The following is a 23203-nucleotide window of genomic DNA, read 5'->3' as shown; positions in this document are numbered from 1 at the left end:
CAAGCACTGAGGACCTGCTATAAAATTTGGCAACCTGAATACCATGGGTAACTAGGTTGCATAATATTCTTTTTCAGTCTCAATTATCTCATTTGCAAAATAGAGATAATCACAGCATCCATTTCATGGAACTGTGCAGTGAACTAAACAAGAGAATAATACATATAAGCACCTAGCTCAGTGTTAGCAACAGCAGGGCTCAGTAACGAGCAGCTGGTGTTTCTATTACAGAAGTTGGAATCCATCCGTATCACAGACCTTTGGATATTTTATTGATCACAGGATGCCTCATAGCCCTGTGAGAGACAGTTTGGTCAGGATGGAGGTTATATGCATTGAAAATGCAGAAGTGACTGTAGTTCAGGAAAGAAGCCAGTAGAGGAGCCAATAAAGAGAAAAATAACTTGTGCAGGACAATACTTGCACCTGGGTAGCAGTTAACAGAATACACCTCACGTGGCTTTGTGTTTTTATCCTATTTCACAGCTGGTAAATGTGTACTTTTAAAACATTAAGATTGGTAAAGCATTTGTTAACAACAACCTTTTATTAAGGATAAACAGTATATAAAGTTGACGGTCTGCATGAGCATAATGTTACAAATTAAAATAACATTCTTATCTGTTCTGTAACTTTAGGAAAGTAAACGTTTACTGCTTTTTTATACTGTGTGGCTCCAATTTTTTTTCCTTTTTTTCTTTTTTTTAACTTCTATTTAATGAATATAAATTTCCAAAGTACAGCTTATGGATTACAATGGCTTCCCCCCCATAACTTCCCTCCCACCCACAACCCTCCCCTTTCCCGCTCCCTCCACCCTTCCATTCACATCAAGATTCATTTTCGATTCTCTTTATATACAGAAGATCAGTTTAGCATACATTAAGTAAAGATTTCAACAGTTTGCACCCACATAGAAACACAAAGTGAAAAATACTCTTTGAGTACTAGTTATAGCATTAAATCACAATGTACAGCACATTAAGGACAGAGATCCTACATGAGGAGTAAGTGCACAGTGACTCCTGTTGTTGACTTAACAAATTGACACTCTTGTTTATGGCCTCAGTAATCACCCTAGGCTCTTGTCATGAGTTGCCAAGGCTATGGAAGCCTTTTGAGTTCACCAACTCTGATCATATTTAGACAAGGTCGTAGTCAAAGTGGAGGTTCTCTCCTCCCTTCAGAAAAAGGTACCTCCTTCTTTGATGACCTGTTCTTTTCACTGGGATCTCACTCACAGAGATCTTTCATTTAGGTTTATTTTTGTGTGTGCGTGGCTCCAAATTTTTAAAATCAGCCCTTTTCAATGCTTTGCCTGCACAAATATCAGTGGACTTTATTGTAGAGACCTTGTGGTCTTTATCATGTAAGTTGATTGCCATTTGACTAATTTTGTAGTTCAGAGCCTTCTGATTTTATAGGTCTCCATTTTATTTTCTTCTCATTAGATCTAAAATTAGCTAATTGGTTCTTGGTAAATATATTAAATGACTGAATACTGTGCAAAGTAGTTAAAAGCAATTTGTTCTACTAGAAGTGTATCTTGAGATTTGAATAGTGCATGGAAGCTTTCTAAAATATCATAATCAAAGCACAGTTAAATTCTTGACAAACATGAAAAAAGTTTCAAGTTATAAAAGCTTGGCTGTGAGGCTTTCCTTAAACAATAGATGTAATATCCATTTCTTTATGAATTTTTAGAGCAGAGCAGTTGTGGGTCCTCTGATCTCTTAAATTCAGGTTCGTTTTCACTCTCTATTCTTCTATTTTTAAGACTGTTTTTTCTTCGTTGGTTTTCTACTTTTCAAAATTGGGGAGGGAAGGCCTTGATTTTTGGAAGGCTACCCTTATATCTTCTTTCATAAACATGTACTTTTTCTATCCTAACATTTATCTAGAAAATTTGGCTTGGGAAGCACATCACAAATATTTTCATTGATGTAGTTGTGACACCATTGGAAACATCTCCAATAGATTAACAGTCAGGCTCGCTTGCCAGAAAATGGGAATTTGTATCAGAACTTATTTGCTCAAATATAAAGGTTATGTCTTATGTTTTTGTTGCTAGACAAAGTTTCATTCTAAAATACATTCAGAACTGATAAATATAGTGATGGAAAATTCAGATAAATAACTTGAAAAAACTGCAAAGCCAGTTGGAACTTTCCACCTCTACTTTCTCCAACTACTCTCTGATTTTTGATTTTTAATTTAACTGAAAGTAGTGAACTCAAATAACAGAACTTAAGTTCCAGTAGGCTTCCCTTAACTGACAACTTACAGGCAATAAAATCTGTATGGGGATTATAGCAAAGTACCAATTCAAATACCATCACTTTATGCAAACAAGTACTATGAGCATTTCAAACTGCATATTCTTTTAGTATTTCTGTTTATTTCAAGTGGGAATATTCATATCATGGACAGTTAATAAAGTGCAAAATATTCTAATTTTGTTAAGAGCCAGAAATCTAATTCAAAATAATTTATTCCAAATTTCACTCAGTCATTTTGCTAATCTACTGGGAAAACAATATTTTTAAAATTTGCACTTTTGGGGGCCAGCACTGTGCTGTAGTAGGGTAGGCCTCTGCCTGCAGTGCCAGCATCCCATATGGGTGCCCATTTGTGTCCTGGCTGCTCCTCTTTCTATCCATCTCTCTGCTAACAGCCTGGAAAGCAGTAGAAGATGGCCCAAGTGCTTGGGCCCCTGCAACCATGTGAGAGACCTGAAGGAAGCTCTTGGCTTCTGGCTTGGGATCACCCAGCTCCAGCCATTGCAGCCACTTGGGGAGTGAAGCAGCAGCTGGAAGACCTTTTTCTTTGTCTCTCCCTCTCTATCTGTAGTTCTGCCTCTCAAATAATTTTTTTTTTAAAAAATGCACTTTTTCTGTTGCTTAAAATTATCAATTGGTACACTGGAAATGTAATAACCATGAATTTGCTAGTATTCTATTTCTTGGCAGTTCTTGATAAGGAGAGGACAAACAATATTAACCATTATTTTTCATTATCATTCCTCAATTGAGAACATTCTCAGTTGTTTGAAAGCTCAAAGAAAGGCAAAATTTTGATTCATTCAAGTATTTCTAAGTGAAAATGTACTTTAATTGTTGCAGAATGAAAAGTGTTGCTTAGACATACATTCTCCACAGAAAATTATTATTGTATTGTTACTTTGGTGACTTACTACTCATTATTTGTTGACATTCTGCTAAAATCAGGCTATGTTTCTGAATTCTTTTCCTTTAACTAATGCTTTTCAAATTTAAAACTCACTTAAACCAATTTTTGACTATTCAGCTAAAGTATAAACATAGTACATATCATGCCTAGAGAAAACCTTTAGAAGTTCAGATTACTCTTTCACTTCCGGAAGCACAGAAAGAACTTACAAATATTCCACTCATGCCCCTGGGCACAGATTTCTAAACCTGGAGGTTTTAGTTGGAACTCAATTTGGCTCATTTTCAACCAATTCCTTTATTCACGCTTTGCCCTCTTTTTCACCATCCCCTAATAAAACTGACTGTTGACAGGCCATGCCATTTGCTAGACTAACCTCAGACAAATCAAGAACCAGATCCACTCATGTGCAGGTATGTATCATGCCCTAAGAACATCTCAAATACCTGCTAAAACATACTAAACTCATACCTCACAGCTAAAATTTATCCATTAAAAAATTCCTAAGTGCCTTTATTCATTTCCAGATTCAAACACACAAGTCTTCAGTACATCCACGTTCTGCCTTCATTGCCTGTGGTTTTTGAAAACTACTGTCACAATAGGCTTCCCTATTCAGAAAGAAAACAGATCAGCAGCTTCAACGTTAAACCAAGAAGTCACACCAAGAGCAGGTATCGGTCTTCAGAGGCACAGAGTCAGTTACAAGTTCACACACTTCATGTCTCTGCACCACATCAGGCCAACAAAAACAAAAACAAATCACATCATGTGTGACCAAATCCCATCAATAATAAATGAGTGGCTCTAATGCTATTCTCCAAAGATCTAGATTTAGTCCAGGAGCGTGGGTTTCTGTAACATATTCCAGCCACTCTGACTGTCACAGCCGATGAGAAGTGATGTTTTAGCACCAGCAACAGCTGCTGAAATGTTCTCTCTGCACTTCCCAGGAACTGTTGCTTTCCTGCTGCCTTTTCCAGCCCTCACTCTATTTCTGGTAGAGGATTTCTGCTCTGCTCATTTCACAGTGCCTTGCCATTACCGCCTCCCTTGTTTTTTGCCTTAATGTCTCCTATGGGTGTTCTTGTCCGACAGACATCTCAAAAGTCTGCCAGCAAAGTGGACACTTGGGCATTAAATGACCAAACAGAGTTAGTGAAATGCAAGATTTCTGGTCCCAGCTGCAGTCTCTGAAGATATGGAATATCTCATCTTTCAACCAAAGGTTTGTTTTTCTATCTGGTTATAGACCCTTTCATCAGAAAACAAAAGTTACATTTCTCCTGTGTGAGACTCAGAAGTCATAGCCATATATATCCACGACAGGCAAAAGCCCCAGTGAGTATATGTTCTTCCAAACTATCTGCAAATACAGCTGACATAGAACTAACCTTTGGAGAAGGAGAGTTTCTCCCACAACATTCCTATTTAGAGCACAATTGTAGGCCCAGTTTCATTTGTTTAGTCTCTTAAAAATTGTTTCTATCTAATTAAAGATCCAAATGCATTTCTCTTATTTCTATTATAAGCCTAAATGGAAGTTGGAAGAGTCACTTGGTATATCTCTATCCCTTTGTTTAGATTCCATATATTCTTTTTTTCCCAAATGGTTAACTATCATATTTACAAAAATTACAGTAAAAATTGCTTTATATAAAACAACATAAGCTGGGCAGGGTGGACATTCAAGGCAGCACTTAAGATGTTACTTAGGATGATTGTATCTCATATTGGAGTGCCTGTGTTTGAGTTACAACTCTGCTTCTGATTTCAGCTGCCTGCAAAACAGTACTTGGAAAGCAGTAGTGATGGCCCGGGTACTTGGTTGCTTGCAAACCATGTGGGAGACCTGAGTTCATGCTGGTCTAGCCCCTGCTGTTGCAGGTATTTGGGAGTAAATCAGGAAATGGAAGATTCTCCCTCTCCCTCTGCCCTCTCCCCTCTCCCCTCTCCCCTCTTCCCTCTCCCCTCTCCCCTCTTCCCTCTCCCCTCTCCTTCTCCCTCTCCCTCTACCTCTCCCTCTCTGTTGGTATCCAGCCTGCCACCTTCACCTTCCCCTGTATGTATACCTAAATTACAATTCTCAAGTTTCTACTATAATTTATTTTTATGAAGATATTAATAACACTAGAAAAAACTAGCAAGTTTATCTTGGAAAACAATTGTTCTATTCCTGCTAGTCTCTATAACCTGTCTTCATGTATTCTTAATTTCCAAACTTTTTATTTTTTTAAATTTTTTTTTTGACAGGCAGAGTGGACAGTGAGAGAGAGAGAGAGACAGAGAGAAAGGTCTTCCTTTTCCGTTGATTCACCCCCCAATGGCCGCTGCGGCCGTGTGCTGCGGCTGGTGCACCACACTGATCTGAAGCCAGGAGCCAGGTGCTTCTCCTGGTCTCCCATGCGGGTGCAGGGCCCAAGCACTTGGGCCATCCTCCACTGCACTCCCGGGCCACAGTAGAGAGCTGGACTGGAAGAGGAGCAACCAGGACAGAATCTGGTGCCCCGACCGGGACTAGAACCGGGGGTGCCGGAGGATTAGCCTATTGAGCCGTGGCACCGGCCTAATTTCCAAACTTTTTAGATGAACTTGTGATAATCATAACTGACAATGGATACCTGCTACAAGTGAATTTGGCTAGTACTAAGCATGTCTTATATTCTTACCCCTAAACTGACCATAACATCTTTCCTGTTACTTAGCAAAGCAAGAAATGATCTACTAAACTTAATGACCCTTTGGGAAGGCAAGGTAAACTCATATAATGAAGTATCTAATACTCTTTGCTGTGCATATAAAATGCATTTTAATTAATTAAATGTATTTAAGTATTTAAACTCAGAACAAATCTATAAATGGTTCTTTGAATTTAAAGTAATATTCCATATATAATCCAAAATCTTAGCAGCAGCTTCTTTTTAATGGCTGTGCCTTCATAGCATAAACCATGTTCTATATAATCACTTCAAAAATATGCATGATAGAAAATTTTTAATGCACATGTAAGAAGAAACATAAGAAAGGATGACGATATTATGATAATAAGAAATATCTGGGGGTTGGTGTTGTGGCACAGAGGGTTAAGCAGCCACTCAGGACACTCTCTTCTCACATCAGAGTGCCTGGTGCCATCAAGTCCTGGCTAATCTATGCTTCCCATCCAGCTTCCTACTCGTGCACTGGGAGGCAGCAGGTGATGGCTCAGGTACTTGGGTCCCTATCATTCACATGGGAGACCCAATGGGGCTCTTGGCTCCTGGGTTTGGTCTGGCACAGCCCTGGATATTTCAGGCATTTGTGGAATGAACTAGTAAATGGCAGATTTTTCTCTCTGTCTCACCTACTCTCTCCCTGTCACTCTGTCTTTCAAAGAAATGCATAAGTCTTGGTTTCTTTTAGGAAAACTGTTGGCTACAATACTTTTTTCAGTAGATTATGGAGATGCTAGAGCTTCTGATAGAGTTGATATTCCTTAAATGATCCACTCAGTATATTGCTCTCTTCATGGTAGAAAAATATTGTTGAAAAGGAGTAGGTCTGAACACAGGTAAATTAAAGCGTTCTCTGACACTTTAAAGTGATTTCAAAGAAGATATAGTGTTTCATTAAAAGTGATAGAACTTGGGGCTGGCGCCATGGCTCACTTGGTTAATCCTCCGCCTGCGGCGCCGGCATCCCACATGGGCGCCAGGTTCTAGTCCCGGTTGCTCCTCTTCCAGTCCAGCTCTCTTCTGGAGGATGGCCCAAGTGCTTTGGGCCCCTACACTCACATGGGAGGCCAGGAAGAGGCATCTGGCTTCTGGCTTCGGATCAGCGCAGCGCCGACCGTGGCGGCCATTTGGGGGGTGAACCAACGGAAGGAAGACCTTTCTCTCTGTCGCTCTCTCTCACTGTCTGTAACTCTGTCAAATAAATAAATAAAATCTTTTTTTAAAAAAAAAGTGATAGAACTAATCATAAACAAAGCATTGAAGATTCTTGTCCACTCTTGGATAAACTCAATCAAAGCAAAAATCCCTGACGTAAATGACTTATGGTTTCCTATCATCTCTAAATTTTTTAGAACAAATTTGTTCTAACACATACTCCAAAATTGTCATGCCTTTTATTTAAGAAAATTATCTGTTCATTTATTTATTATTTTACTTTAAAGGCAGAGAAGCAGAGATAGAGGGAAAAGAAAGAATAGAAGAGTGTGCCTCAAAAGGTACATGTGTGCAGGAAACTGGAACTGAGCTCAGGGCTGGGACTTGAACTCAAGCACTATAATATGGAATACCGACATCCCAAGTGGCCTCCTAACTTCTCTGACTTTCAACTAGTGTTGGAGATACTGTCATGGGATACCTCTTTGCCAAAGGGGAGCTCTTTAAATATATAAAATAACAGATATTCTTTGCTACCAAGTTTCTCAAGTTTAAACTGTACTCAATTCCCTCAACTGTTTCTCAAATGAAAATGACCCCAAGATCTCTTAATATCTTAACAACTCCATATACCCCAGTGAATATTCTCTAGAGTAAGACTCATACCTGGACACCAAGGATCCAGCTGGGATCTCACCAAAGGACAACAATTAGACATTACTTATCTGGAAACCTACATGCATGGATTTAGTCAATTACTACATTTATTTTATTTTAGACCTAACATTGTTTTATCAGTATCTACATGATTTGAGAAAAACCAGAATTCATCCCCTGACTTACTGCTATGGTTTAAATGTTTTTGTTTCTTCCAAAATTTATGATTTGGAATCTGAATCACCAATGCAATAATACTGAGAGGTGGGGTCCAAGTGGTCTCTACCCTCATGAATGGGTTAACGTCACTATAAAAGCCACTGTGGGTGTGGGTTCACTCTCTTCTGTCATGGGAGGACACAGCATTCTTCTTCTCTGGATGCAGCAGCAACAAGGTGCCATGTTGGAACCAGCAACAGAATTTGCTGTCACCTTGCTCTTGAATTGCAAGCCTCAATAACTATAAGAGGACCCATTTATGTCCTAAACGAATTACCCAGTTAATGATATTCTGTTGTGGCAACACAAACTAACTAAAACACCCACTAACTTTGCCTATAATTGGGGGCAGCCAATAAATTGAGTCAGAAGCAGGGTCTGTGATCCAATCAAGATCCTTAACATTCAATCAAGACAAAGATGTTGCATATTTCTCTAAGGAGCAAAGAAGCTATTAGAGACGAGGAGCAAAGACCCTCAGGAGTAGTATCACTGTACGAGCAAGGTAGACTAAGAAAAGAAAACCAATACATAATGAGAAATAAAGACCATTCTGGCCATTTCCAAGGGTTCTGGTCCCAATTTTCCATGAACTTCAGCTGTAGTCTGATGATCTCATGAATTAGCTGCATACAAAAGCTAAAAAGTGTTTTCAAAACCACTTTTACAAGTCCTAATTTACATATAAATGTTTCTGAGTTTTTACTTATTCTTCCTTCTCAACTTTATGTCCTATATTATCTTTCTATTATTGCTGTAATAAACTACCATGAATGATGTGGCTTAAATAATAGAAATTTATTATCCTACAGTTTTATAAATTACAGAAGCAAATCAAGGTATTAACAGGTGTTCTTTCTGGATATTGTAGGGGAGAATTTGTTCCCCTGTCTTTTTTCACTTCTAGAAGTCACCCATATGGCTTGGTTCATGTTCCCCTGCTTCCATCCTCAAAGGCAGCAACTTCTTGTTTCTGACTATTCTGCTATAATCCCATCTCCCCTCTAACCCTAACCTCAACTGGAAAGGGTTCTTTTCAGGACTATTGTGATTAATCTGTGCCTATCTGGGTAATCCATGAAAATTCTCATCTCAAAACTGAATTTTCAGCAAGCATGCATTGTTTATTGCCAAGCAATTAAATCTATTCACATGTTCTGGGAATTCAGGCATAGACATTGTTAGGATGGCAGGCACTTCAGCCTTGCACTAATAAAAAGGAAAGTATCCATGCCTCATAGTGTTCAATTCAGTCATAAAAATACGTTCAACAGGAGGAGTCAACAGGACCCTCCATATGAATAGTAACTTGTAAATTATAACATATAAATAGTAACTTGGTTTGGAAATGATAACATTATTTTCAAAGACCTCTTCAAAAGTGTTTTGGGAGGAAATTTCTGCTGGTTTTATCTTTCTCTGTAGATGAGTTTGGTAATTCTTAATGAATTTTCCCAGCATACATCAGAATGCCTTCTTTGAGATACAGAAATAAAAGTATTTCCATATCCATATCCTGAACGCCTAAAGCTCCTATCATTCCTGTGTATAAAGAGTAAACACAGCATCTCTCTTTGTTTTACTAATTGCTTTGTTTCCCTAAGCTTCTAGCACAACATCTGGCAGGCCAGAACGCACTCCTTCCACATGCCATAGAACCAGTGCCAGTTAAACAAGCTACACATTATGGTGTAAGGGCAAGCACTTTCCAAGCAGCCAACAGGCAGTTTTCAAGAAGCAAGACCTCAAGTAGAAGTGAAACTGAATCACCTCCAAAATCTGGAGTTGTTGTTCCTGTAATGATCTCATAGCGTCTGCGATTTTATTGATTTTGGTTTCAATACAAGTGTTAAAGATGACAATTCTGAGATAAGCGGAATGTGGGCAGATGCTCACATCCTCACACACACAGTTCTGCCAAGATATTTTTACATTTTCTGCACATAAACCAAAATGAAGACATGTGTTATAGATGCGTGTTACCAGTAATCCACTAGAAGAAGAAGTTTATTGTATGCTCATTTCCTGGATGAAGAATTAAAAGAATTCCACCTAGGAAAAATGAATAGCACTTCTAAAATGAAAGTGATTTGGATCTGAGACACCCTTTAAAGCATTATTAATTACCAAAACCCATTGAAACAGCAATTTGGATCATCATGTTCAATATCGTCCCTGCCATTTAAATATTGGAACACAAAATGCTGCAGTAGCTTCCATTTTGTTGAGGTTCATTCGTCTCTGTGCACCAGAAGCCCCATTTCAAGTATGGCATGAAAGCAAGAAAAGTGGGCCAAAAACAAACTCAGAAAGAGACTTGAAACAGATCAACTTCAAGAAAAAACACTCAGATAGGGGAAAAGCTGCATGAGCATATGCTTACCTTGGGAGACTTACGCGGGTCCATTGTCCTTTCTTTATCTAAAGTTAACAGAGTCAACTTTGTCTCCTCCACTGAGGGATGTTTGGGAGGACGAGGTGGGGGGTGCAAGAGGGAGCTTTCATATCTTCGCACCAGGTAATATTGTTCTTCAGTAATCTCTTCCACCACACTCCTGACACAAAGTGATCCTGGGTCCATAGACAAATTACTAACTAACTGAACAGTCATATTCAGGCGGGTAACTGGAATTTCCCAGCATTCCTTGGGGTTGGCAAGCTCACTGATGACTAGGTATGAGTCAGTGATATCTTCCTCCAACTGCAGTCCTGGTGTGGCAGCCAACACGTCTTCTTCAATGGAAAGATCTCTCACAGCTACCTTCACATTGAAGGGCAAGCGGAACTGTTGACACAGCTCAGAAATGTGGTACTGTTTCTTATCGTGAATCACTTCTACAAAACCTCCTTCCATGTACAAAGGGAGCAGAGCTGCCTCATAGGACTTTTTGAGGATTTTTTCACAAGCCAGAACACTCACTACTTTTTCTATTCCTTCACAGAGGACTTCGGTCGTATCCGACTGATGCACGAGAAACTGGTCCCCAACAGACACAGATGACAGCTGGCCATGCAGGGGATCGAAGGCTTTGGTAGCCACCACATGCAGAGGCTCCTTTTCACTTTTTGCTATCTGGAGGTCATAGGCTGTTGGGAACTCCCGAGGTCGCCGCTTGAATTTGCCTTTGTAACTCGTGGGGATCAAGAAGTGTCTTTTAGGAAAATTGCTTCTAATTTCTGAGGCTAAGACCCTTGACGCCTGGTACTTTTTGTGGATCACAATGGTTTTCCCAGGCTGTAAAATGCTTCTGGGCAGCTTCTTTCCTTGAGGCGCTTCTATGACTTCAGCCACCATGGGGAACTCTTTACTGGTCATTTCAAAAAGATCTTCTGTAGACAACAGCTGAAGGAACCAGTTGGTATCGTAAGAGTCAGTAATATCTTTGACTTCCACATCTAAACTGGGGAGGATGCGGACTATATCCTTTCGGACTAAAAAGGAAGAAAAACAGACTATGACATTTCTTGCATCAAGACCTTTTCTTGTGAGATACACTCCAGGTCCCATAAATAAATTTCATTTAAGAAAAAAATGCTGAGATGATAACCATAATATAGCATTTCTTATGTGTAAAATTCCTTTTCCAAAATTTTGAGATGAAAGACATCTTATATAACATGAACACTATACAGCAGACATTAACCAGTACCTTGGAGCTCCATGAATCACACCAAAATCAAATCTGCCTCCCTGGAACCTAAGGGTAACCATGGTCTTGATTCCAGTGATAATCATTCCTGTGTTTATATTTATAGTTTTATTACACAAACTATACATGAATACAGCTATAAGTGTAAATATATATGTAAAAGAATATATGTGACATTAGCACATCATTTAAAGTCATGTTCTTGAGGTCTAAAAATGTTACATATAATGATATGTAAAATTATTGTAAAAAAATTTCATTACTTCAAACAAGACCTTTCATGTATTAGTTTCAAGACACACATTCTTTATACAAAATCATATCTTGTGAGTGAAAAAAAATGGTACATGGTTGGAGCCGGCATTGTGGTACAACTGGTTAAGCTGCAGGCAGCAGCACCTGAATCCCACATAGGCACCAATTCGAGTCCCAGCTGTTCCACTTCCAATCTCTCTCCCTGCTAATGTGCCTGGGAAAGCATCAGAAGACAGCCCAAGTACTTGGGCCCCTGCACCCACATGGGAAACCAGGAAGAAGCTCCTAACTTCTGACTTTGGTCTGGCCCAGCCCCAGCCATTGTGGACATTTGAGGATTAAACCAGCAGGTGGAAGATATCTCCTTTCTCTCTCTCTCTCTCTCTCTCTCTCTCAACTCTGCCTTTCAAATAAACAAAATAAATCTTAAAACAAAAGAAAAAGAAAAAGAAGAATGCTATATGGAAGTAGAAACCAAGATGAAATCTTTTTCTGGTGTCAAAGTTACTTCTTTCCCCACTGGTGTAATATTACACCCAAATAGAAAAAGAGGGGTCAGAGGGAGTCACAGAGTGGTCATGCAGGAGACCTGGGTACAGTAGTGGGTGTTTACCAAAATATTCTTTTCCTAACATGTCACAATTAACCCACTGTGCTGGAATATTTCTATCTTCTATGTATCAGTAGCCTGTCTTCCTTCTGCACGTTTCAAAATGAACAGTTTGTATCACTTAACAATACATAACTCTTTAATAACATGACCAATGCTACCACTTTTTAAATTATCAACTGTTTAAGCAGCATCTGAAAACCCCAAGTCTTAATTTGTGCCCTATAACATATATATTTTATGTTTGTGAAGACATGGCATGAAAAGAGTGCTATTTTATTTTCTTGGAAAGCACAAATAAAAGTCAGTGGTTACCTAGAGGCCAAAGATCCTTTAATTTTTGGAAACAAAGTTAAGAAGGTTAAAAAATATCAGTTCATTATATACAGGTTAAAATACTCTACTCGTCTTTCCTAAAACCAAGAAAATTTTCAGAACTAAATTCTTGGTCATTTGGATCCAAATGAACTAGGTCTAGGAATTCTAGCTGAGTACCACTGGCTCTTGCATTCCTCAAATCTTGATTACGGCTAGAGACTGCTAAAATAAATGTCTTGAAGGACTTCCTGGGCCTCTGAATCCATCAGAACATTAGGGCCCTAATAATGCACTCTAGATCCCAATCTAATATTGGTGCAAGTGGGCACTATGGGCCAGGAGTAACCTTATTACCTTTGGAGAACTTGATAGCTGCCAGATAAAGCCTCCATGCCATGCTATATAACTTCTGTTATTTTTTATTACCTAATTACTGGATTATCATTTCTCTATGCCTAAATCCACTGAAATAGTGCTAGTTATCTCATTTTACTTAATATATCAGCAGCAGTTGACAAAGTACATTTTACACCACCCTCTTTGGCATATTTTACTCTTTTCAAACTCGTGATTCATCTCAATTTCTTTGGTGGTTGGTTTCTTCTTTCTACACACCACCCACTCTTCACACATGTACGCCTTTTAGTTTTTCTTGGTTGTCTTTCTTTATGTATGATCACGCCTACAGTGATCTTACATAGTCTTATGTCTAAATATCATCTATGTGCTGATGATTCCCCAAAGTAAAGCTCTCGCCAATTCACTCTCCTGAGCTCCATATGTCTACTTAAGATTTCCACTTGGACATCTAACAGATACCTCAAAATCAACATGCCCAAACTGTAATCCGATCTCACTCCAACCCAGGCTGTCTGTTGCTTTATCTATCTTAGTTATTGCTAACTCCTTTCTCCTGTTCAGTCCATGAATCTCAGAGACATCCTTAGATTCCCTTTTTACTAACACCTGAGATACACCACATCAGGACTACCCTGCTTAGAGGAGACTGCAGCAGCCCAAGCCAACGATGACAAACTGCGGGAAGAGCCTGGTGCAAGTTCAGCTTGGAGCCCTGTGGCAGTGTACCTAAAAACCTAGGGAAAAAAAAAAAAAAGAGAGAGGGGAAAGTTTCTCTCTCCCCAACCACCCGGAACCAGCATCCTATGACTAGCTGAGAGATGGTGGTCACCATTTTGGACATATGCAACAACTCCACAAGCTTGTGTCCACCTGCCCAGCATCCAGCCAAGAGGAGACACCTGAGTCTGGTTGGCAGACTAGACAGGGGGCTTAGCGCTCATTACTGAGGGAGCCTTGTGTACTGGGACTTTGAAAACACTGTGGTTGCATAAGAGGGTGTAGGGTGTGCCTGGGTGTTTGCACAGTCACTGTGGGTGGCTCCACATTCTTGGGGCTACCTGATTCCCTGGTGAGGGTCATTGCTGTGGGATCCATACTCACACGGACACTGCACAGATCGTTTGTGTGGTTCTTGTGGCAGCATATTTAAATATTACACCCACTGAGGCTAGCGACCAGGCATTGGTCTCCTTTGAGGAGAGGAGGTAAGCATGAAACTATGTCAATAGAACTGATCAAACCTTCCCCTCTGATTTAAAAAAAAAAAAAGAGGAGATTTACCATGCTTAACTTGGTTGTCACCTTGCACACTCCTCTCACATTGGAACACTGAACAGAGCTCCCTTGCCACACCTCCCAGCACACACCTTTGGGTATTCACTGAAAGAGCAGACACTCCATTAAGCCACAGAGGAATAGCCCCCCCCCAAGAAAAAACCATCACGGGGGGGGGGGGGGGACAAGTATCTCCGCAAATGTCTAAAAATAAAGACATTCACTAAAAAAGAATAAGGAAGACAACATGACACCCCCAAAGGAACACAAGAACACTTCAATACTAGAATATGAAGAAGAAGAGTTTAAGAAACATGAGAAATGGAATTCAGAAACTTGATCATAGGATTACATAGAAGTAATCAGAAACAAACCCAGAGATTAAATAAATCCATACATGACATGAATGAACATTTTTCCCATGAAATTGAGAAACACTCAGCAAAGTGAAGAGGCAACTAACAAAATGGGAGGAATTATTTGCAAATTATGCAAGTGATAAAGGCTTTTTATCCAAAATATATATAAAGGGCTCAAGAAACTCAACAACAAGATACAAACTCACAGCTCCACTTCACCTCCTGGCCCTTACCTGGCTTACATTGTATTAAGCCAACCTCTACCTACATTCTTGCTCTTGGCCACATGCTCACTCTGTATGCATGCTGGCAGTTAGCCACCTCTGTGAACTTATTTGCCATTGAATAAATTCAAGTTGGCTGTGAGTTTGTATTTTGTCTCCTCTCTGTTCTGCCCCTCTTTGCTTACACATGGGACTGAAAAACAAAGCAAGAATATGTAAATTTGTAGGGCAGTGGTAAGGCCTTCAGCTCCTTACTCCCTCAGTTTCAATATTCCATAGCAGGAGGATTATTCTCAGTGAAGCTGAACAAGGCCCAGAAAGAAGATTCACAGAACCTGAATTTGAGGAAATATCAAAATGAAACAGCAGGCATGATAAAATATGAAGCTTATAAATAGAGATATGTGTATAGAAAGCGCTTTGTTTATAAATTTTTAAAGCACCTTACTTGTAAAGATGAACAAATGCCAAGTAATCTGCAGTCATTGATGTAAACATTTAAAAGAATGTGAAAACAAAATTTAAAAAAATAAAATGAGACCAAAGAAAGGAGGCAGCACTTAGTGGGCAAGAGCAAACTTTAAATAAACTGCAAAACATCCCCACAGATAAGATACTGTGTACATACAACGAAAACAGGATAACCTTTTTTAAATGATGTAAGAAATAATTCTGAAAATTAAAACTGTAATAGCTGAAATTAAAAATCCATTAAAACAGCTGGAAATGGAACTAAGAATTTTTTTCTGGTGGTGAACCAAAGACAAAGGCACATAAAATAGAATTGAGTCCTAGAAGATCAAGATGTGAGCTTCAACATAGAATGAAAAGTTAAAGAAAGAACATAAAATATAATTGAGAGGACATTATCTAAGAAGTTATTCTAGTATCAAAGAACTTATTTTCCACATTGAAAACTGTCATTATAATGAAAGAATATCCCCCACAACAAAGTATATTACTGAGAAACTTCAGAATATTATGACTAATCTCGCAGCAGCAATGCATGCTGGAAGGTAGAAGATAAGGGAGAAATCTTTCAAAATTCTGAGAGGAGGGCAGGTGCTTGCTGCTGTGGTAAAACCACTGCTGGGACACCCGTAGCACCCATCAGAGTGTCTGAGTTCAAGTCCTGGCTCAGCTTCTGATTCCAGCTTCCTGCTAATGCCCACTCTGGAAGGCAGCAGGTGATGGCCCATAGTAAACTAGCAGATGAGAGGTCTCTCTCTCTCTCTCTCTCTGTCTCTCTTTCTCTCTCCCCATTTCAAATAAATAAAAATGAATAAATTTAAAATTATTTTTAGTATGAGGAGAAAGTATTTTCAACTTGGAATTCTTATATGTACACATATTATCAATCTCGTGTATATGTAGAATAAAGATTTTTCAAACATACAGTCTCTCTACTGAAGTAATATCCCATGTATCTGTCTCAAGAGGCAATGGGGGATGGTCTCCAAGAAGAGAAGGCTAATTATTTGATCACAGAAACAGGTAGTCAACACAGTCAAAAGGGAACCACCAGGATGACTTTGAATGTAGGATACAAATCTTCCAAGTCAATTCAGATTGGAGCCTAGGAGGGCAGGCTCCAGAAGGGACAACGCGGCGGGGAGTATAAACGACATACTTCCTGACAATCTGGGCTCTGTGGGAAAACATGAATGATTTTTTTTTTTTACAGAGATGTTGGAGAATATTCCAAGACTAAGGAGAAGATTGAAGCAAACCAAGGAAATTACAATGTCATTATCACTGAAAAAAAATTGTCCAGAAATGAAACTATACTCATTATATACATCAGTTAATTGTCAAGATAATGAAATTACTAATGCTTAACCATATACTGAGAGAATATAGAAGGGGAAATAGGAATATAAGAGAATTAAATCTTCATAATCATAAATGAAAGCCTGTAGATACTATCTAAACTCAGTGACTCAAAAAACAGCAGTATTCTTATATTATTTGGAAATACCATAAAAGGTAGGGGTAAATTATTTAAATTGCCCCAGAGTAGCAGAATTTGGGGGAAAACTGAGAATGGTAAAGAGCACAAAATTTGCTGATAAATTTACCATAGCTCCTTTCACTAATAATTAACATTTTTGACTGTGGTGGTAAATATTGAAATTATTTTCTAAAATTAAATGAGAGGGGCCTGCATTGTGGCATAGCAGGTAAAGCCACTGCCTGCAATGCCATCATCCCAGATTGGTGCTGGTTCAAGTACCAGCTGCTCCACTGCCAATCTAGTTCCCTCTTAATGGTCTTGGAAAATCAGTGCAAGATGGCCAGCAAGATGGCCAATGTGTTTGGGCCCATGCCACCCACATGACAGCTCTCTCTGTCTCTAACTTTTTCAAACAAGTAAATGAATCTTTAAAAATTAAATGAGAGCAAGAGGAAATCTCAGAATACTGAAGACCAAAGTTTTTTGTGCTATTCATTTGTCACCTATTTTATAATACTGAGATACTATCTTTCAAATACCACCTTTCATTTATATGATTTGAGCCCTCCACATATAAAATGAATTAATGTTTTCAACGGCTAAGAAGGTTGTCAGTTCTTTGCTGAGATGCCTGCCTGGACTGCCAGTTGTATTCTCTTCATTAAACTTCACTCGCTTGCTAACTGCCCAAAAATAAATAAGCGAAAGTTCTACCCTGAATTTTGGTAGGCATTGAGGCTTTCTTTTAAAAGGAAGGCTGTTTTTTTTTCTTTTAAAAGGAAGATAAGATTCAACTCTGAAATTTTCAGATAGGAAAGAAATAATTATCGCTATATATTGAAACATAACATAATTTTTAAATGTTTCATTGTCAAGACCTCTAGGGATTTTCTTCTTTTTCATTCATTTTATTTATTTGAAACACAGACACAGACACACACACACACACACACACACACACACACAGAGCTTCTACCCACTGGTTCACCACCCACATGCTGGCCAGGAGCCAGGAACTCAGTCCTGGTCTCAAACATGAGAGGCAACGACTCAACTACTTGATCCATAACTGGCTGCCTACCAGGATGTGTATTAGCAGGAACCTGGAATTGGGAGTAGAGCCAGTACTAAAACCCAGGCACCAGAAAATTAGAATATGGGATGTAAGCATCCTGATCTCTGGTTTTTGAAGCAAATTCAAATAATTGGTTCAATTGTTCATTTGCAAATATTATACATTTCATTTACTAAAGTAATATGAATTTTATTTTCCTGTGCAGACACAAACACATTATGAAATGTCTTATAGGAGACCAGTGGTTCAAGGTCTGGACTATTGTTTATTTTCCAAAAGAGATAATTGATAAAAATCTCTAAATAGGTGGTGAGGGTAAGTGGGATTTCAGACCCATAATGGAGATCTTGACCTACAGTCCAGTAACAAATATTTCATTTAACACTTCCACAGGGTGGGTATTGGACCTACTGGGTAACACGCCTATGGGGACACCTATGTCCCATGTTGGAGTGTCTGGATTTGAGTTGAAGCTCCACTTCTGATCCAGCTTCCTGCTAATGCACACTCTGGGAGACAGCAAACATGGCTTAAGCAATTGAGTCTCTTCTGTGGGAGACCTGGATTGAGTTCTTGACTATGGTCTTCAACCAGATTAGCCCATTTGGAGAGCAAATCTATCTTTCTGTAACTTTTTCTCTGCATCTCTCTGCCTCACAAATAAATAAATAAACACTTCTGCTAATTTTCTTTTCTCACATTGATAGTATATTAAAAATGATAAACAGAAATAATCTTATATTCTCTCTTCTATTTATTTTCTGTGTTTTCTTTTCAACATATAAATATTTCATAGCTTTCTGCAGTTCTTGGTTGTTTTCATCTTGCTCTTTTCCACAAAGTTTCTATTGGACTTGCTATCCCCTGCGCAGATCTGTTCTTCTTGTCACTTAAGAAAGGAAAAACTTAAGTAAAAAGTGTTTGGACCAAGTCTGATGGCCAAACCCTATGAAAAGTAACTTAGCAACAGTCCCTTGACCTCCTGAAAGTTTGAATCTTCAGTTCAACAAAAAAATAACATAAAATAAGACTATGATTCAATAAGCAATTTACAATGTAAATGTTTAAAAAACAACTACAATTACAAAATTTTTTTAAACACAAATTTGTGCTGGATACTCATCTCTATTTTCAGGTAATACTCTACAGTCAATACCATGCCCATGCCAGCCTCACAAGGCATCTCTCCTGAAGTTGTTCTACAGTAAGAATTAGTGCTTAGTTTAATCACTAAGAAATTAAAAATGAATAATAATTCAAGTGAAAATTTAATTTTAATATCATTGAAGAATGAACAAAAGACTAAAACATTTTGTGAAAGTATTATTTCAACTAAAAGTGTTATTTTTGGGACATTGGTTAGCAGGAATCAAAAACCATATTTAATTCTATATTATCATTTCTATTAATACCCCTTGTTCTTCTAATATTCATAATTTAACAGATTGCATATCCATCCAACTAGCCAGATCAAGACACAGAACTAGGATTAAGGTTGACACCTCCTCTTTCAGTCAATTTCCAAATCCTACTAATTTTGCTCCTTAAATATCCAGTAAGCCCATCTATGTGCCTCTGTCTTTCCTACTGATGGTATTATTGGATAAACTTCCAGTACCCTGCCACAGGCCCAGCTGGTCCATTATAATCCTCTGAAATGGTCACTCTCAGCTTGAAATACTGTACACATTTGCTCTTAAGACAAATTTCAATCCCTTAGCATAAATTACAAATCCTCAATGATTTGTTCCACACCATCCCACTACATGTTTCATATTTGTCTCAAACTGACCTTCTCTATCTTCTTTTCTCCCCTCACATCAGCTGCACTGGAGCTCCAATCTCTTGCTTACTTTCTTTCCAACAAGCTCCTCCTGCTTCCACCAGACAGGTGCCTTTTTTCATTGCCTGTCCCCCTTGTATCTCTCAAGTCCTATTTTTTTTTTTACAGGCAGAGTGGACAGTGAGAGAGAGAGACAGAGAGAAAAGTCTTCCTTTGACGTTGGTTCACCCTCCAATGGCCGTCGCGGCCGGCGCACTGTGGCTGACGCACTGCGCTGATCCGAAGGCAGGAGCCAGGCACTTATCCTGGTCTCCCATGCGGGTGCAGGGCCCAAGCACTTGGGCCATCCTCCACTGCACTCCCTGGCCACAGCAGAGAGCTGGCCTGGAAGGGGGGCAACCAGGACTAGAACCTGGTGTGCCGGCGCCGCTAGGTGGAGGATTAGCCTATTGAGCCACGGCGCCGGCCTCAAGTCCTATTTTAAATGCCATTTCCTGAAAAAAGTTTTTCTTGATTCATAATCTAAATTCACTCAGTATTGTAATCATTATGTCCATAGGCTTAGGTTCTGGGTTTGCAGTCATTTGCAATTATGTGGCAGGTAAAAGATGTCATTGATTTTAAAAATCAGCAAATTTTATAATGAAAACATATTATCTATTATTTATTAACATTGAAGAAAATTATCCATTTCATTGCACTATTTGGAGTAGTTAACAGAACACTAATGGAAGGTCTAATGCTTCCTATGGCTTGAAGTTTTCATAATATTAAAAATAATCATGCAGCCGGTGTCATAGTGTAGTGGGCTAAGCCTCCGCCTGCAGCGCCGTCATCCCATATGGGCACCTATTCGAATCTCAGCCACTCCATTTCTGACCCAGCTCTCTGCTATGGGCTGGGAAAGCAGTGGAAGATGGCCCACGTGCTTGGGCCCCTGAACCCATCTGGGAGATGGGAAGAAGATCCTGGCTCCTAGCTTCAGATTGGCTCAGCTCTGGCCATTTGGGGAGTGAACCAGCATACAGAAGACCTTTCTCTCTGCCTCTCCCTCTCTCTCTCTAACTCTGCCTTTTAAGTAAATAAATAAAAAGCCATTAAAAAAAAGTCATGAGTAGAACTCTTTACCTGTGTGTTTGTTTTAAATGAAATGATAAATTTCTGGTTGAATATTTCTATGTAACAGAATTTAAAACACAGTTCTGAAAGCTTCAAAAACATTCACATAAATTATTTTTCATAATATTAATATCAATAATATTGATATGAGCAGAGATACATAAGTTTTGAGACATCTGAGAAGGTACTTTCTGACCAAATGTTTTTGTATGTTGTTTTATGTTCTCAAGAATATTGTATTAATAGTACTTCATTAATGACACTTTGTTGCTCTCTCAAAACAATTCCACAATGTAAGAAAGGGGGTGTCATTATCCCCATTGCATAGGCAGAGAGAGTTTGAAAGGCTCACCAAGAGCCACCATCTGTTTGGTTATGGACCCTGAATTAAAAGTGGGGACTTTGGACTTGAACTTCAGAATTCTCATTTGCACTACTTGCCCCACTTCATGAAAAATCCCACGTTGGTACCACTGGGGTAACAACACACTCTACAGATACTGAAACCTTAAAATATAAAGTATCAATGAAGATTGCAAATTAAATCTTGCCTAGATATGAATGAATCTACCATTCATTTTCACTGATGTCAGAAGGACCCTGAGTTAATACAGATATATGATATGTGGTAGGAAGCTGATAAAAAAGGTTGACACAAAAATAGGAGGAAGGGACACGTTAAGGAAATGTTTCACCCTTACTTCTTTCACTGATCACTTTTATACAAGAGAAACTCGTTATAACCAAACATGCTCTCTTACGAAGAGTAGCTCTTTTTAAACTATTTTATCTGTCAATAAATTAAATGAATGGGTATTTTAATCTGTCAGTGATAGTTACAGTATCTTAGGATAGCACCATAAATTTAAGGCATTTCTCTATATACATTATTCAACTTTATCCTTGCAACAGATATACGGTTGTTTATTTTTCTATGGACAATCAAACTCTCAAAGACTTACTGGGTGAAACAAAGACAAAATCCCTTTCTTCAAGCTCTAATATTTTTCTGCTTCCCAAACCCCATAATGCCCATGTCATTGAGCATTATTTGCAGCACATACTTACATTTCATCACAGCTTGAATTTCATAAACCGGCTTGAGAAGCAGAGCACCACGAAAGTCTTTAGGGAATGGATTTGTTGAATCCCACTTATTTGAAATATCTGTAAGTTTCACAATTCGTGTTCTATTCCTGGGAATCTTCCATTCAACAATCTCCTTTAGGGTATAAATATGTTCATCTTCACACTCATAAAATTCACCTTCTTTTGACAAAGGCAAAGGAAAAGAGTGATTTTGATGATTCCTCACTACTGCACAGTTCACCATTACTTCCCCATTGATCTCTTCAACTGAATTGAGCACGATCTGTTCACCCTGCTTTATGGTAAGATTCTCGAGTTTTATATCCTTTTGATGATAGAAACAAGGGTGCCCCAATCGACTTGGTCCAATATGAATGGTTCTTGTAATTTCTTTCAGAGAAACGTATGGAGTTTTGTCAGCCACGATCTTAAAAAGACCTAAGAAAAAATTGTGTGAATTAAAGAAAGTTCCTACCATGAAAATTCTCATAAGAAAATCACAATGAGAGAGTTTTAAAGTAACTATTGCATGGCTTTTAGAAGTAATATACCTTTTTTAAAGATTGGAGATACTTGTTTTAATCCTGAATTCATTTAGGTAAAAATGTAATACATTATTTCTAAATTATTATCATCAGATCAGGCAATATAGAGAAAAGGGGGACTTATATTAAAATAGATATGCTGTTGGAAATGGGAACTTTGAATGAGATACAGGCTTTGTCCCAACTACCAGTGTGATTCCAAGCAAGTCATTTAATCTCTCAAGAACACATTTTTATATTTTATTGCTAAAAATGAGAAGATTGTATTAGAGCAGTTTTAACCAATGTAGTCTCCAGACACACTAAAAATAAGAAATATTCCAGAAGGAAAATGATTCATGACCAAATTGATGATGTAAAAGCTATACAGCTGGAACTGGTTAGTAGATAATGGTGGTTGTACACAACATTGGGAATCTATTTAACAAAATTAAGTTGTACACTTAAAAATGGTCAATATTATGTTACACATACTTTACTATAACAAAAAATATCTGCATTATCCTAATTAGTGTAAAATTGCTCAGAAAGTTTAGATGTATTGTGACATTCCAGAGGGCATTAAGATACTCGGAATCTCTCAAATTTCTATGATTATAAAAATCTTTAGAAAAGCATGCAATATTAAATCACAACACAGTGTATCAGTGTTT

At 38.4% G+C, this 23203-nt stretch overlaps 1 protein-coding gene across 1 annotated transcript in view; it reads right to left on the bottom strand.

Moving 5' to 3' along the window:
- Positions 1–23203, bottom strand: part of THEMIS (thymocyte selection associated) — a 210914-nt gene that overhangs the window by 99328 nt on the left and 88383 nt on the right. The window contains exons 3-4 of the mRNA XM_008263480.4: positions 21985–22443; positions 10318–11366 (exon numbers count right to left, since the gene is read on the bottom strand). Coding sequence (XP_008261702.3) covers positions 10318–11366; positions 21985–22443 — 1508 coding nt within the window. The remainder of the gene's footprint in view (positions 1–10317; positions 11367–21984; positions 22444–23203) is intronic.

This window comes from Oryctolagus cuniculus, chromosome 5 (genome assembly GCF_964237555.1).
Source record: "Oryctolagus cuniculus chromosome 5, mOryCun1.1, whole genome shotgun sequence".
Taxonomy (NCBI): Eukaryota; Metazoa; Chordata; class Mammalia; order Lagomorpha; family Leporidae; genus Oryctolagus; species Oryctolagus cuniculus.
This window is presented reverse-complemented; position numbering and strand designations above follow the sequence as displayed.